At 40.2% G+C, this 17408-nt stretch overlaps 2 protein-coding genes across 2 annotated transcripts in view; one reads left to right on the top strand and one right to left on the bottom strand.

The window, feature by feature from the left end:
- The first annotated feature begins 130 nt into the window (after positions 1-130).
- The window catches only part of LOC134821730 (complement factor H-like), a 29191-nt gene continuing 11913 nt past the window's right edge, over positions 131-17408 (top strand). The window contains exons 1-8 of the mRNA XM_063832845.1: positions 131-298; positions 574-743; positions 931-1061; positions 1257-1355; positions 1680-1850; positions 2099-2269; positions 12841-13011; positions 13253-13966. Coding sequence (XP_063688915.1) covers positions 137-298; positions 574-743; positions 931-1061; positions 1257-1355; positions 1680-1850; positions 2099-2269; positions 12841-13011; positions 13253-13966 — 1789 coding nt within the window. The 5' untranslated portion in view covers positions 131-136. The remainder of the gene's footprint in view (positions 299-573; positions 744-930; positions 1062-1256; positions 1356-1679; positions 1851-2098; positions 2270-12840; positions 13012-13252; positions 13967-17408) is intronic.
- Positions 2577-11060, bottom strand: LOC134816594 (uncharacterized). Its single transcript, XM_063825520.1, has 10 exons — positions 10967-11060; positions 10158-10198; positions 9459-9803; positions 8909-9313; positions 8421-8618; positions 7873-8202; positions 6330-6770; positions 5610-5939; positions 2914-3249; positions 2577-2772 (listed from the first exon to the last, which is right to left on the bottom strand). The coding sequence occupies exons 1-10, from the start codon at positions 10999-11001 to the stop codon at positions 2684-2686; spliced, it is 2550 nt and encodes an 849-aa protein (XP_063681590.1). The 5' UTR covers positions 11002-11060; the 3' UTR covers positions 2577-2683.

Here is a 17408-nt window from a genome sequence, read left to right as displayed (position 1 = left end):
GAGAATTATACTAAGGTCTTGACACACTAAATCGTGAATATTTCCAATTTCCTAGAGAATGTGGATATATTTTAGCATCTCTCAGATTACTTAACACAACATACCAATGTTAATTTACAAAACCAGCCCTCTTAGAATGAGAAGGTGCTGGGTGTTGTTGAGTCTCCTGATCTCCCCTCTACTCTGTAGCCTGACTTGTGACTCTGAAGGGGTGAAGTGTGTGGCAGACCCCTCTGGGTGTACTGCTGATTGTGATTACTTGCTCAAGTATAAAGCTGCTTCAGCTGACACTACTCAGGTAGCAGTGCAAACTTACTTGGAGCATGTTGCTACAATTTATCTGATATTATTCTCATGATGTATGCAGTAGTACATGTACTATGTAGTCATGGAAAACTCATATCTTTATTTGTTGGATGATCATGTCATTTCTATAATCCAGATATTTAAAAAAACAAATTGAGGTTAACATTTGATCGTAATGCATAGTTAAAACAAGTAACAAGTAACAACATTTATTGACTGATCACATACATCGGAAAAATCAGTTTGAACATCATCTGCTTTTTTCAGATAGAGATATCAGGTAAGCTATCTGCTCACAGTGTATCGGGTAGTAACGTCTGGTTGGGATATGGGCTCTCTTCAACGGGAAGGATGAGTGGGATGACAGTGTACACTTGTCAGAAGTACGGTGAGAAATACTCAGCGAAGAAAAGAGCTACAACTGGATATGGAGTCAGGTAATTACATTTAGTTCTTTACTTTGGTATTTCACTTTCACTTTTCATGTAATGCAATATGTATGTACTACGGCTAAGGATCGGTTCAATATCCCAATAAACATAAATAAAAACCACAATTGCAGGATCAAAGCACAGTTTTATTTTACTATGAGCTGTTTAATTGATCCGATCCAACATCCTGCAGTTCCTCAACAACCGACGTGGCGACCGACGGAGTAGAAGGAAGTTTAGTAGATGGAGCAATGAACTGTAAATTCACGATTAATAACTCCTTTCTTCCTTCTGGTGATCTTAAGATGGCTTACAGTGCCATGGGTAAGTCACGGTCAAGATGAAGATTGTACCTTTAATTTGTATCGTGTTCACCAATTCAGTTTCAACTTGTGTTTTAAAGAGAGGTTTGACGCATAATATTCAGTATGATAGCCCCTGTACTGTAGTGGGGTAAATTATGATCCTGTAGAAGATGAATATCTTATTTTAGCACATTTAGCAAGTCTTTTTTATCAGGTACAATGTGGGGTGAGGATGGTATGAGTAAGCACTCCAATACACCCAAAAGATCAACCTCCAGTTTATCTCTCATTCAGCAATATACCGCTCCTACTGGTTTGTTACCCGTTACCCGTTACCCGTTACCTGTTACCCGTTACCCGTTACCTGTTACCCGTTACCCGTTACCCGTTACCCGTTATTCGTTACCCGTTATTCGTTACCCATTACCCGTTAAGCCTGACCTTTTTTAAAAATGTCCTAATAGGACATAAGAACATTTTATAAGGAAGGACAAAAAATAGTGGGGGCGGCACATAGATACATTACGCCACTGATTACCTGTTACCTACTCATTTTAGGTGTCGAAAGTTCTTTATCTGATCATTCTGCAACAAATAAAATTATTATTTTGTTTTGACGGTGTAACCCTGATTTCAGCTGGATGCAGCAAACCGACTGTACCTAACGGGTCTGTCACACCCAGCTCGGCTACAGTTGAATCTGGAGCTCAATACACTGTGTCATGCTCAACAGGGTTCACTTTATCAGGCCCAGTTGATGTTACTTGTAACGATGGTGCACTGTCTGCTCTACCCACTTGTGGTCCTGGTAAGTCGCTACCAATAAGAGGAGTAGCTAGGGACAATGCAAGGGTCGACTAGGCCAAATTAGCACCCAGGGATCTTACTTTTTTTGTTGTAAAATTGGTCAAACATATTAAGTGGTGGAGTTTATCAAGTAGAAGGTGCAGGAGGGTTTCCTTCTGCGTCATTGTACATCGTAGGAATTTACTTTCAAGGCTTAAAGTGTGTAAAAGGTTCGAAGCTTGTTGTACTTGTAAAATATAGCAATTTCAGCGTCCTGTAGTAAACCAAATGTACAAGACGGAACAGTGAGTCCTGATTCAGGAACTATAAACTCCGGATCAAACTATGAAGTCACTTGTGAACAAGGATTTACTTTATCTGGAACCTCAACTATAATTTGTACTACCGGGCAACTTACAGAGTCTCCTACCTGTAATCCATGTGAGTCCCTTAGCCTAATTTCTTTAAATTGCATGAAATTATGTTAAATTGTGCATCTTTTAAAGCTTGTTTATCAGCAGCATATTTCCCAAAACGGCGCCGAAAAATATAGCTGTGACACCCCCCCCCCCCCCCCTCCTCAACAAATGATTTCCCGATTTTTCAAAATGTCATTATTAGCATTTAAAATGGAATTGTCAAAAACGTCGCACCTTTCATTTCAGAGGTCATCTTTGAATAGTTAGTTGGTTTTTTCATTGCCAGCATACATAATTTCTGTTTAATTCACAATAAAAACGATTAAAAATTGGAGAAAAATTGGAGAAAAATGAACTACAAACTAAATTTTAAAATCTCTTGAGTATATTTTCTTTAAAACTATGTTTTTTTTCGTGTGTTATTACAGCGTCTTCTTTAAATACCAAAGGGCCATGTCCAATCAAACTCAGGTAGGTTCAATGTCATTTCAACTCCCCCAAAGTGTAGGTTCACTTCTTTCCTTTCTGAAAATACGGTTATATTCAATTAAAAAGGTGAAATTAAAATAATATTTTGTAGCTTGCAGATGTTATAACTAGATAGTTTTTCCGAAATCTGTGACTTAAGATGCATGAAGTGTTCGATGAACCTGCATATCACAGTACCTTGTAGTTTGATGGTCATGGATACTTCTCCTTCGTATTTTTTCGAATAGCATCTAATATCTGCCATATCATGCTCCTCTGTGAACGATTCAACGAACCCCTCAATGGCAGTTGATATCGTCCCATTTCTGTGTTGGTAAACACTTCTGGCGAATCCAGCCTCAGTCCAGGCTCCCTCAAAACTATCGCTATTCCAGTTGTTGCCGTTAATCTCCAACATGAAGGTGTCATCCTCCTCGGGAGCGGCTACGGAACAGGTGATAGAACTACCAGATCCGATAACTGCTTCTCCGTGCCGGCCCGGTCCACGGATGTGGTATCGCACGTCAGGTTCAGCTGGAGGTACAGGTTTTTAGGGCTTATCTTATCGGCAAGGGTATGAGTGATGTGAGTGGAATGGTTAAAGTGTTTCTTCTTGTACCGACCCATGTGAGTCATCTTAAAGCATCAATCTATTACAAGTAATATTTTATTGATCAAGAGTATTAAAGCTTTAAAGGAACAGCCACAACAGCCAGATATGTAATTATATCCACCAGCGGGCTATATTTTGTCATCTGAGCACTCGCAGCCCGATGTTACAAGACACAGTGCGCGTCCAGCCCGCTTAAAATACAGCACGCGAGCAGACGACACTTAACGTGACAAGTAACAATACAGCCAATATAGCCCGCATGAAATTTGTCCAGTAGCGATAAATTTTTGTGTCCGGTAGGGCTGATGATACATCTCGTGAGCAGATGACATGAAATCTAAACACTGAACAGTGTTATTGATCCACACTTACACATTACAGTTACACAGTACACTTTAATAGTTCCCACGGCAATATGTGGATGTAAAGAATGTATCAACTCTGAACTCTGAGCATACCTTATATATCACGCAGGTTGCCATGATTGGCTCATAATCAACACGTGACACACTGTTACTATGGTTACCAAATTCGTGGAGACGTTAAGTCTAAGCCGGTGATATTTTTCAGTATCGATAATTGTTTTGTGTTTACCATTTTCAGTTCACTATTTCAGTTGATAAACCTTGAAATTTAGGCCGACATTTTACGTGCTATTCTATTGTGTTCCCGAAAGATATTTTGCCCTGTTTTTGTTTTGAAACTGCCATTTAAATTGATGTTATAAATTTGATCTTTAACTTTCATATTCAATGTCCATGATCAGACTGTGATCTCGAGCTCTCTGGGTTACTTCTTTTGATTGTCCAGTCACTCAGTAGCTGCTACAGAAACTCTAGTAACTGGTTACCCGGGTAACCCTGGTTACCCTGGTAACTGATAATGACAACTCACGTGGTAGTAGCAGCTGCTCTGTGGCGACTGGCGGTGCTTGTTCTGGTTCCAGGGAGGGAAAGAGGTAGAGAAGTAGAGAGGGTGAGAAAGAGAGTGAGAGGAGGAGAGAGGGAGATGAAGAGAGAGGGAGATAAAGAGGGAGTGATAGAGGGAGAGAGGGAGGTAAGGAGAGTGGGAGAAGGAGAAAGGAAGATAGGGAGAGAGTGAGAGAGTGAGAGAGCTAAGATGAGAAGTACGGACTCGTTTAGGGGGAAAAGTACGTACTTGTACGCAACTTTGAAAAGTCCGACTCATACGACGTACGATTCAGATAGAATTTTTTTGTTTTTGAGTTATTATCATAGGGGCCGTTGTAAAATGTAATTGTTTGCCGATGTTAGAGAAAATATACCGTTCGCGAACAAATTAAACACACAATTCTTAGGTCAGGCAAGCATTTAAGAGTAAAACAAAAATTCTACAAAATTGCTAGACAATTTACTTATTTAAACAGCTTGTTTCTCGTAAAGTTAAACTTTAAGTTAATCGACGATTGGAATATAGAAACACAAGTTTTTGAAAACGCTCAATATTAGTCCGTAACATGCGATTTAGAACTCTTCCATGGATTTCTAGAACGAGAACTTTTCAGTAGAATTGAAAAGTACGTACGATACGAGTAAATTGAAAAGTCCGACTCATTCGTACTTCTCATCTTAGTGAGAGAGGGTGAGAAGGAGATAAGGAGATGAGGGAGAGAGGGAGAGAGGGCCTATATTAATATATTGATCGTTTACAATAAAATCATATGTACATGAAACAATGAGCTGAAACATTGTTTGATAGTGGCTGGTTTTTCGTTCTATAGTCAGTCATTTTGGCCTGTTCTACATCTTAAACTAAAAGCAACATGATTTTCTCGTAAAATTTCTGAAATCTTGTACATTAATTTGCTGTGATTGTTGGAAAAAAATATCCACAAGTGGGCGTGATAAACGCCCACTTGTGGATATATTACATTGTTGATATATTTACATTTATAAAACTTAGTAAATGATCATCTAATTAGTGGCATTACAACTACACTTGAGAAGCGCCCGCTCATGGATATACACGATATCATTCCTCGCCATGAGGGCAGAACTATCGTATAGCACTCGGGCCCGTTGGGCCCTCCGTGCTATACGAAAATATCTCCTCCTCGGGCTGGCGCCCTCGTGGAGATATAAAATATTGCACGCGCACGCGCGTGCAATATTTAGTACTGCCCTCAAGGCTGCGGTGATATCTATATGTATCGTAATAACTATACTATGGGGCAAGACTGTTATAGCTTCTTCATCGTAGAAAATTGTAGAATCTACAAACATAAACCTTGATGTGCTCATCACATGTCCAATGTCCATACCTTGTATTTTGATGGTCATGGATACTTCTCCTTCGTATTTATTAGAATAACATTTTATAGCTGCCATATCATGCTCCTTTGTGAACGACTCGACCAACCCTTCAATTCTAGTTTCAATTGTTCCATTTTCGTATCTGTAGACAGATCTTGAGAATCCAGCCTCAGTCCAGACTGAGTCATGAATATCACTAAAATGCCAGCCGTTAACCTCCATCCCGAAGGTTTCATCCTCCTCGGGAGCGGCTACGGAACAGGTGATAGAACTGCCAGTTCCGATAACTGCTTCTCCATGCCGGCCCGGTCCGCGGATGTGGTATCGCACGTCAGGTTCTGTAGGTACAGGTTTTTAGATCTTATCTTATCGGCAAGGGTATGAGTTAGGGTTTGCATTATCGGTCCAATAATTTTTATCGCCGATACCTGATAACAATTTTGAAATTATCGGCGATAAAATTGGGTCATAACAAGGAGCTAAGTTTCTGTTGATTTGCATGACTGACATAATCAATTACACTTTCGTCACCTTTGTGAATGAGGATTACGGAAGTCCTGAGTTACTGTTACACGAATTCTAAACACGTAATTTGAAATTCCACAACGGCATTGTAAATTTATTCAGAAAGAATCACGAGCTTACGAGAGAATCAGAAAGGTGGTTTATTTATAAATTATAGTTTAAATTGTTACTTTGTTAAACCAATGCTTGTTGTTATTAGTCACCTGGTTGTGGTCCGTAGTAATCAGAGGCTGTGTCTTCGGAATCGAACTTTATCTTTGTCACGTCTTTGTTCCAGAACATGCTCCACCAACTCATTTCACACGTTGATTCAGAGATCAGTGTGTTGACCACCTCCACCTCGTTACAGTGTATCACTAGTCTAACACCTGCAGTTCTGGTTAGAGTGATACGCCAAACCTTGTCAGTAGCAGAGGGGGGATTAACAGGGAGGTTAGTAAAGGATGTGCTGCAATATCCGATGTAGTATAGTGGAGTAGAGCCTAAGAAGAGCCAGACTGTTCCTGCAATATTCTCTCCCTCAGCTGAGTAGAAGGACACTCCCACCCTATCGTTACTCCCCAGCACACTATTAGTTTTAATTTCTAAAGGTGTCGACTCTAGATCCCACTCTATTTCCACCTCACGTTCGACTGGTAACCAACCTGTTAATTGTATGTTTAACTTACTGAGCAACGATTAATGAATATCATGAATTTAAAGAAGAGGTGTTCTAGCAAAATTGTAAAGGAATTGTAAGAATGTTGCCCATAGTTTATTCTCAGAATTTAAGGGCTCGACCATACTATGAGTATGACTGTTGTCACCATGACTGCATGCAACTGTTGTCATGGTGCAGTCAGATGTAATGAGTAATGACCATATAGGTACGTAGTGTGTTTATAGGGCGTGCCAAGGATACGTGACAACTCCTAAGGCACGTCGCGCACGGCTTTTCAAAAAAAATCCATGCCTGACGTGACTGCAGGCACAGTCTATTCAGTACTCGTGCCAACTGTCATGGATAACGTGACGTCACGATTATCTTATTTCTATATTTTGCGTGATATTGCCATTGGCAGTGCAGAGTGCAAAGATAATAGTATTATCTTATCATTATTAATACTACATTACAGACAGAACGTCTGAAAAAATCGATCTACCGACACATCATAGAAGGTTACAAATTAATCAAGGGTGTTTATCTTATCGACGAGAAAAGCTTTTGTCAGAAAAATGTTCACGTCAGACAATCAGATAATTAGATAATTACTAATTAGCGTATTCACACTCAGACCTGAGTTTAGTCATTTCCCGATACGAGATTGGGGACGGGTTCTATAAACAAACAAACAATTAGCTAATTAGCTAATTACCAAAAATCATAAAAATGTTTATTGTCTCAAAATGATCGGAATCGTTTAAAACACGTGTAAATTTAATTTTTGGAAAAACTTCGAAAATTTTTCACTTAGACATTTTTTTGAGACGACAAAATTTTAAAAATTTCAAAATATTATTTTTTTGCCAAATGTTTTTTCGAAGCTCTAATGAAAGCATCACATCATGGTTTAGTTGCTGAACCGCATCATATTGGTCCCAACTGGGAATCAAACCCCAGTCGCCCGCGAGGGAAGCAAATGTATTAAAACCACCATACCACCGGCCGGGCGGCCGACGTGACAGCACTCACTTTTTACTATTTTATCCCAATTGTCATAGTATGTTTAGAGGTCGAGCCTTGATGTGCCTATCACATGTTCATACCTTGTGTTTTGATGGTCATGGATACTTCTCCTTCGTATTTTCTCGAATAACATCTAATATCTGCCATATCATGCTCCTTTGTAAACGATTCGACGAACCCTTCAATTCTAGTTTCAATTGTTCCATTTTCGTGTCTGTAGACAGATCTTGAGAATCCAGCCTCAGTCCAGACTGAGTCATGAATATCACTAAAATGCCAGCCGTTAACCTCCATCCCGAAGGTTTCATCCTCCTCGGGAGCGGCTACGGAACAGGTGATAGAACTACCAGATCCGATAACTGCTTCTCCGTGCCGGCCCGGTCCGCGGATGTGGTATCGCACGTCAGGTTCTGTAGGTACAGGTTTTTAGAGTTTATCTTATTGGCAAGGGTATGAGTGATGTGAGTGGAATGGTTAAAGTGTTTCTTCTTGTACTGACCCAAGTTTATAATACAATCATAGTTTTTTAGCTTGCAGAAATAGATATTTTTTCAAAAAGCTGGGACTTCTATCACGCATGAAGTGTTCAAAAAGGTTCAATGTGTATTAGTACATTGTATGGTCATACCTGAAAAACACACAGGCCTGCCTCCTTCAAAATGATAAGTTTCCCCGCTATGAATTTCCGGTGAATAACATCTAACACGGTCAGTTCCGTGCAGTGTTTTTCCTTCTGGACATGCAAGAGGGATCTCTTCTCCATTTAGTACGGGAGGTTGTCTGACAGCGGCTACACCCTGATAGGGCAGGGGCGCTTCGCAGATTCCTGGGATTTAAGAGAGGTTGTAAAAACAGAATTATACTGTTTTTAGAATCATGAGGATTGAGGGTGACTTGACAGATCGAATCAAATTTTCATAGTCGACTTGGATGTGCGCGGTGCTGATCTCTGAGGTTAATAGCTATGTTTCATTAGTCGTGTGCTACCGCCGGCTAGATATCTGGACCGCGTTCTCACAAAATATTGTAATAGTGTTAATTTTGTGTCACTCCAACATGTTACAACAGTACTTAATCTTAAACGGTTAGATAGTATCATGCACAATTAAAATTTACCTGTAACTCTATCTGTATGATCCCACCGTGCATTAAACTTGATGTATCTTGCTTCTAATTCTCCCAAATTGTAACTGCAAGCTGGATCAGGAGCTTCATGAAAGTTGAGGTATGCCACTTGTACTCCGTTGCAGAAGACTGTAAGATCCTGATATCCGTTTTTAACGAATCTCCAGACCTGTTGATTGCTGTAAGGAAAGTTTTCCAGTGGGGTATCACTAATACATCTACCTACGTAGATGATCGGGATTCTGCTGAACCGAATGACCATTCTTGTAATTATATGAGCGTCTGAGCTTCCGGTTTCGAAGGCCTCAAAGTGTATTTCATCATCACTTCCTACAACAGAGGATGTCCACAATTCAAGTGGTACATCTTGCCAAGGATATTCGAACCACGTCCCATCTGAAATATTTCAGTTATTTAATTTGATTGAATTGGTTTACTAACTGCACAAAATGGTGATTTTATACACGAGCGTTCTTTTAACATAAGATATGTTTAACTTCAACATAAGTAACCTTCTGCGATGGTTGATATGAGTACTAACCTGCGGTTAAAGTCAAACTGTCTTGTAGTTTGATGGTCATGGACACTTCTCCTTTGTGTTTTAGCGAATAGCATCTAATATCTGCCATATCATGCTCCTTTGTGAACGATTCCACGAACCCTTCAATTCTAGTTTCAATTGTTCCATTTTCGTAGTCGTAGACAGCTTTTGAGAATTCAGCCTCAGTCCAGACTCCCTCAAGCTCATCCCAGCTGTTGCCGTTAATCTCCATCATGAAGGTGTCATCCTCCTCGGGATTGGCTACAGAACAGGTGATAGAACTACCACCTCCCACAACTGCCTCTTGGTGCTTCGGTCCTCGGATGTGGTATCGCGCCTCAGATCCTGGAGGCAAACACTTTTAGCGCCTATCTTATCGGCAATCATGGTCTCAATGATGTGAAAATTGTTAAAGTGTCATTCTAGCACCGAACATATTATGTGACCATTAGTTATTATGTGACCATCAGCTATAAATAAATTGCAAGCTGTAATTATTTATTAAAAGTAAGAGAGGAATCGTCATGAGATCTAATTTTATACTATAGTATAAATTAAGTATAAAATGCTTAGATGTCTGTCTATTTAACTGGACCTTCATACAACGGACCATTAACCATTAACGTGTACTCTTGTAATTGAAGGAATCGTAATAAATGATATTAAAATCAGAGAGAACAAGGAATGAAATAAGCTGACCTCTCGTTTGAGTCGAATCTTCATTAGCGGCACAAACTGTCCTGAAACAATTAAAGTTTTATGTTAGCTAACTTTCAAGCACATCGAAATTCTTTTTTCCAAACATACAGTCCATTCTGAATAAAGGCGAAACGGTCGCTTTAAAAATTGAGACTATCTTGACAGTGGGAAAATAATTATCATTCTATCATCGTGAAGCTAATTAAGCAAGATAATATTTCTAATTAGTACTTCTATCTAATACAATTAATTGCTGTATTAATTACTAGTGTAACCCATGCCTACGGCCGGTACTTCACTTTCGCAGTTGAAATGCTAAAGTATAAACCCGCCTATTATATTATTCGAAAACACACATTACATATTCGTAGTTAAAACAGTTAAGTGGGAAAGTATGAACTCGCTCAGTCCAAACAGACCGCAATTTAATTCTGAGTGCCCCTCATGTATCTAATTGTAATACTTGATAGGCAATCTTGAGGTATAGACTGCCAAATTACCTAATTATATAGCAAATATATTATGAGGGAAGAAAGAGAGCGATCGGGTGGGAGAGTACACACACACACACACACTTTAGTATCACATTTGGGTCACAAAATTATCTATTAAACCTCTTACCACCGGCCGATTTCAAAAAAACCTTAATCATTTGGCTTGGTCAGAGTTTAGTCGGCACTATACCGAAAAATTTAGCCCCGTAACTCTTACCGTTTTCTTGATTAAACCGTTCGGAAATTACCCACAGACAGAAAGATAGACAGACACACACATCTTGAGATTATTACTATTGATGTACGAGGACTTACCAGAGAAGTACGAGTGTTACCACTTGTAGTAGCATTATGTCCTCCTGTCTTGAGATAGAGAAAAAGTTTGAAAAGTGGTACTGCTGGATAAAATGGGAATGGTTTTAAAAGCACCAGCACGTTAAATGAAAGCTGTTTTTCGCTTTGTTTCTAGAATAATACTCCAACACGTGCAAATTCTTCGAGCTCATGTTCGCTCATGAAAACCCTTTCAATCTTGTTCCAGATGAGTGAGTTAGACAAAGGGTATAGTGGAGCTGCACGTGTCGGCTTCACGAATTCACTCACCAGTTGGCGTTATGAAGTCCGGCAACTGAAACAGGCTCATGATCTAATAATTCCACCCATTTTATTATCATTTTTTCGTCTGACTAGCTCTTGGGAAATTCAAGATCTATTCCAGACTATTCCCCAGAGTACAGGTGTTTTACCTTGACGTGTTTCTTTATCAGCCATCTGACCACAGTTTACCCTCAAGTTCAATAGATATATTTCATTCTGGTGGAAGAGTTAATAATCAAAGTACTGTTCGGTTATTGATTTAGTGCACGTGAAGTTTCCCTCCAACAAAGCATCGCTGTTGACTGCAAGTAGATGCTTAAAGTTACGTATAAAATTTCTATTCCGCCCAATTTTTGCAGGTGCACCTGCACGTTAAATGAAAGCTGTTTTTCGCTTTGTTTCTAGAATAATGCTCCAACACGTGCAAATTCTTAGAGCTCATGTTCGTTCATGAAAACCCTTTCAATCTTGTTCCAGATGAGTGAGTTAGACAAAGGGTATAGTGGAGCTGCACGTGTCGGCTTCACTAATTCACTCACCAGTTTGTGTTATGAAGTCCGGCAACTGAAACGGGCTCATGATCTTATAATTCCACCCATTTTATTATCATTTTTTCGTCTGACTAGCTCTTGGGAAATTGAAGATCTATTCCAGACAGAGTACAGGTGTTTTACCTTGACGTGTTTCTTTATCAGCCATCTGACCACAGTTTACCCTCAAGTTCAATAGGTATATTTCATCCTGGTGGAAGAGTTAATAATCAAAGTACTGTTCGGTTATTGATTTAGTGCACATAAAGTTTCCCTCCAACAAAGCATCACTGTTGACTGCAAGTAGATGCTTAAAGTTACGTATAAAATTTCTTTTCCGCCCAATTTTTGCAGGTGCACTCTTTTTTGTTGTCTTTGTTCAAGCCAGAACAAGTCATAAGTGTCTGGTTTACGAAGCAATTCCCCAATACGGCCACGGCAAAGTTTGATTCGATCAACTAAAGTTCTCTGCCACCAAACTTATGGAAATTCATTATCTTATTTTGTAGGAAACCAGAGCAGCTAAGAATGTGCAGCATTTGTGGTAGGATTGACAACCGGGGAAATAGGAGCCCATTCACTTTTTGCCACTCGCACAGTCATACAGTGGCGTAACTTAGGGCCCCGCAGACCCCGCTGTGCGGGGGGGGGGGGGGGGGGCACCGTATAAGGGGGGTGCAATTTTCCTGAATTTTAGGCCCTTTCACATAAAAAACGCCTTATTTGTGTATTTTCCTGTCCAATTTAGCGTTCGGTGGACGCGAAAAAAATTTTTGGGGTACCCTTTTTTGCTTCAGGGGGCGCAAAAAGCTGTAGGGGGGGGGGGGGGGGCGAGAAAAAAAGTACCCGACCTTTTTTTTTCTTTTTTTTAGGGACACAAAAAAATTTTAGGGGGGGGGGGGGGCGCTTTTCGTCACTGAGCGGGGGGGGGGGGGGCGCCAACAGGCAAAGTTACGCCACTGCAGTCATAGCAAGGTTTATCTAATTATAATCAAAATAATTGAACATTTTATTGGAGCCTTACTGATCCAAATTAATGAAACCATCTTGTATGCATTTCAGCATCCTGTAGTAAACCAAGTGTACAAGACGGAACAGTGAGTCCTGATTCAGGAACTATAAACTCCGGATCAAACTATGAAGTAACTTGTAAACAAGGATTTACTTTATCTGGATCTTCAACTATAACTTGTACTAACGGTCAACTTACAGAGTATCCTACATGTAATCCATGTGAGTCCTCCGAGAGTTTACTGGCATGTATTCGGTTAAACACCCCTGCAAAAAAATCCAATTTGGGTACCCCAGGGTGCAAAATAAAATTTTGAAAGCGATGTCACATTTAAAAAAACCTTGCATATAATTATATATGTGATTGATTTAAGAGAAGCGAGCCATAGACCAGCAACCTGGGTAAGTCTCACGCTGACGAGTCTCGGACCCCGCTAATGAAACCATCTTGTATGCATTTCAGCATCCTGTAGTAAACCAAGTGTACAAGACGGAACAGTGAGTCCTGATTCAGGAACTATAAACTCCGGATCAAACTATGAAGTAACTTGTAAACAAGGATTTACTTTATCTGGATCTTCAACTATAACTTGTACTAACGGGCAACTTTCAGAGTCTCCTACCTGTACTGAGAACCCGCCCAATCCTTGTAACAAACCCAGCATAGAAAACGGAAAAGTCACCCCAAAAACTGACACAATAGAGTCTGGGACAGAGTATACAGTGAGCTGCTCTGAGGAATTCAAAATATCAGGACCTGCTACCATCAGGTGCTCTGACGGAACATTATCAGATCTACCGAGTTGTACTGCTCTGAGAACCTGTGAAATACCCTCCGTTACCGACAGTTCTATCACTCCAGATATTGCTGCCATCAAATCAGGTTCAGACTACACAATAATATGTAGTCCTGGGTTCACAATATCAGGACCCTCCTTAGTGTCATGTTCTGATGGACAACTATCAACTCTCCCTACTTGTGTAGAGGATACCCCTGATAACTGTGAAAAACCTGAAATTCCTCACGGATCTGTTAATCCGGACTCTGCTACAATCACCTCCGGATCTCAGTTAACAGTGACCTGTACAGATGGATTCACAATATCAGGACCCTCCCTAGTATCATGTACTGACGGTATACTGTCCGACCTGCCTACCTGGGGACTTGGGGAATTACGTCAACGATTTTACCCCGAGTCCCCATGATTTTTAGTCCCCATTAGTCCCCAAAAGTCTCCATTAGTCCCCATTTAGATTTATCCTACTCTTATCTTGGACAAAACATCTCGATCGTATCGTTATTAAACTAACTTGAAAACCATAAGTAACTGTCAAAAATTCTGGGGACTTATGGGGACAAATGGTGAATTACGTCAACGAGTTGACCTCTAGTCCCCATGATTTTTAGTCCCCATTAGTCCCCAAAAGTCTCCATTGGTAGTCATTGGCCCCCCCTACCTGTACTGAGGACGATGATTCTTGTGCGACACCGAACATCCCGGACGGGACCGTCGGTCCAGACTTAGTTAAAGTCCCCTCGGGTCTCAGATAAAAGTGTCTTGTAACTCCGGATTTGAGATGTACGGTTCGGAGATGGTAACTTGTTCTGATAGTGTGTTGTCTGATCTCCCTTCATGCACTTCAGGTTAAAAGATGTGCTGTTTGACCGTATTCCTCTCTAGGCATGTGCTACAGCTGCATGTCAGGTAGTGCTGATGTAACCAATGACCAGTATTAGCATGATTATCTAAGTGGTCAGTTTACCACGGAGCATTCTTCCCGTTCATTCTTGTTAGTTTCACCGTCTGGAATGTGTGACAAATATTTTGTGTTGCCGGAATATTGGATAACAACGTAGTTTCATGCCCATTAAACTCTATAGTTGCACTACTATTGCATAAAATGATCCATCGAAACATCCAAGCGTGATGAAAATCTCGACTGTGAAAATTTGTCTAATCGCTGTCCGATGAAGTGAAAGTAAACTAAGAATGTGTAAACTTATCTCCCGTAACGAAATTGATGGAGCAGTCTGGGGATCATATCACAGGGTACTCTCAGTCATGAGATCAGATCACAGCAGATCACAGCAGATCAACCTAGCTAAACAAGATAACCGCAATACAAGGACTGAACAATGATCTCATCTCTCCAATCACCCGATCCTCGTGTATCAGGCCTAAATACCAGTCATCTCATCACTAATCAGCCGGTAGCTACTTGTATGCTGTCTGACAAGTGTCGGTGCAGTGGAGCAAGAAGAAGAGCTCATGTGATAACGTCAGAACAGATCTGACGAACTCGTCCCAATGTCAGAGTCCAGCATCAAGATTCGACGTCTGAGTGGATTTACCAAATAATAACATGACGAGGGTATGTTTGACGTTTGTATAAAGGAGGAAGTGGAGATGGAGTATCATTGTTAATATTGTTTCCTTCTGTTCGAATCTAATCCAGTATTTCAAGATTTATACTATGATCCCGTCACAGAATACTTGTGTGAATAACGGGAGGCCGATAAAGGGGGGCCCTCCATTATTAGAGGTCAGATCATATGACGTATAATTAGTGATGTGACGTATAATTAGTGATGTGATCCATCCATGTGATCCATCAGTAGACCCAGAAATGAGCTAGATATAGGGTAGAGTTCACATGTAAATTCTGTAAATCATAGCTGTACATTAAGAAGTAAACATGATCTGACTGCTCGACTCGTAGATCACATAAGGGACGGGAGCTCTTGCTAAAGGGGGTTCTCGTATCAAGGGATGTGAGACGTACGTGCCAAAGGCATGCAAGGAGAGTGAGCCGATCAAGTGTTCTTAGGTATATATACTGAAAGATGAAAGACAATAGTATCGCATTCTTACATTCTTTCAACATGCCTACCTTCTCCAAATTCATCTCTGGTCGGACAGGATCTCAACAGCTACTTGACTCTGATGGATTCATCTACTGTCGGAAGAAGAACAAGGATTCAGCCCTCACATCTTCCTGGCGGTGCTGCAAGCACAAACTCCCTACGAATCTAATCCAGTATTTCAAGATTACTATGTTCCCATCACAGAATACTTGTGCGAATAACAACTTCGTATCAGTTCCTACCGGTGAATATACCGACTACAGAACAAGTATATCAATGATGCAAACACCTCAACTCTTCGAATCAACTCCACCTCCCTCAAAGCTGAGACACACCCCCCCTCCTCAACAAATGATTTCCCTATTTTTCAAAATGTTACTATTACCATTTAAAATGGAATTGTCAAAAACGTCGCACATTTCATTTCAGAGGTCATCTTTGAATAGTTATTTGGTTTTTTCATTGCCAGCATACATAATTTCTGTTTAATTCACAATAAAAACGATCAAAAATTGGAGAAAAATTGTTTCAAAATGAACTACAAACTAAATTTTAAAATCTCTTGAGTATATTTTCTTTTAAACTATGTTTTTTTTCGTGTGTTATTACAGCGTCTTCTTTAAATACCAAAGGGCCATGTCCAATCAAACTCAGGTAGGTTCAATGTCATTTCAACTCCCCCAAAGTGTAGGTTCACTTCTTTCCTTTCTGAAAATACGGTTATATTCAATTAAAAAGGTGAAATTAAAATAATATTTTGTAGCTTGCAGATGTTATAATTAGATAGTTTTTCCGAAATCTGTGACTTAAGATGCATGAAGTGTTCGATGAACCTGCATATCACAGTACCTTGTAGTTTGATGGTCATGGATACTTCTCCTTCGTATTTTCTCGAATAGCATCTAATATCTGCCATATCATGCTCCTCTGTGAACGATTCAACGAACCCCTCAATGGCAGTTGATATCGTCCCATTTCTGTGTTGGTAAACACTTCTGGCGAATCCAGCCTCAGTCCAGGCTCCCTCAAAACTATCGCTATTCCAGTTGTTGCCGTTAATCTCCAACATGAAGGTTTCATCCTCCTCGGGAGCGGCTACGGAACAGGTGATAGAACTACCAGTTCCGATAACTGCTTCTCCGTGCCGGCCCGGTCCACGGATGTGGTATCGCACGTCAGGTTCTGGAGGTACAGGTTTTTAGGGCTTATCTTATCGGCAAGGGTATGAGTGATGTGAGTGGAATGGTTAAAGTGTTTCTTCTTGTACCGACCCATGTGAGTCATCTTAAAGCATCAATCTATTACAAGTAATATTTTATTGATCAAGAGTATTAAAGGAACAGCCACAACAGCCAGATATGTAATTGTATCGTAAAAACTATACTATGGGGCAAAACTGATATAGCTTCTTCATCGTAGAAAATTGTAGAATCTACAAACATAAACCTTGATGTGGTCATCACATGTCCAATGTCCATACCTTGTATTTTGATGGTCATGGATACTTCTCCTTCGTATTTATTAGAATAACATCTAATATCTGCCATATCATGCTCCTTTGTGAACGACTCGACCAACCCTTCAATTCTAGTTTCAATTGTTCCATTTTCGTATCTGTAGACAGATCTTGAGAATCCAGCCTCAGTCCAGACTGAGTCATGAATATCACTAAAATGCCAGCCGTTAACCTCCATCCCGAAGGTTTCATCCTCCTCGGGAGCGGCTACGGAACAGGTGATAGAACTACCAGTTC

The sequence above is a fragment of the Bolinopsis microptera genome, chromosome 1 (genome assembly GCF_026151205.1).
Source record: "Bolinopsis microptera isolate Bmic1 chromosome 1, MBARI_Bmic_1.0, whole genome shotgun sequence".
NCBI classification, from domain to species: Eukaryota; Metazoa; Ctenophora; class Tentaculata; order Lobata; family Bolinopsidae; genus Bolinopsis; species Bolinopsis microptera.
The sequence above is the reverse complement of the archived record's forward strand: the minus strand, read 5'-3'. Positions and strand labels throughout refer to the sequence as shown.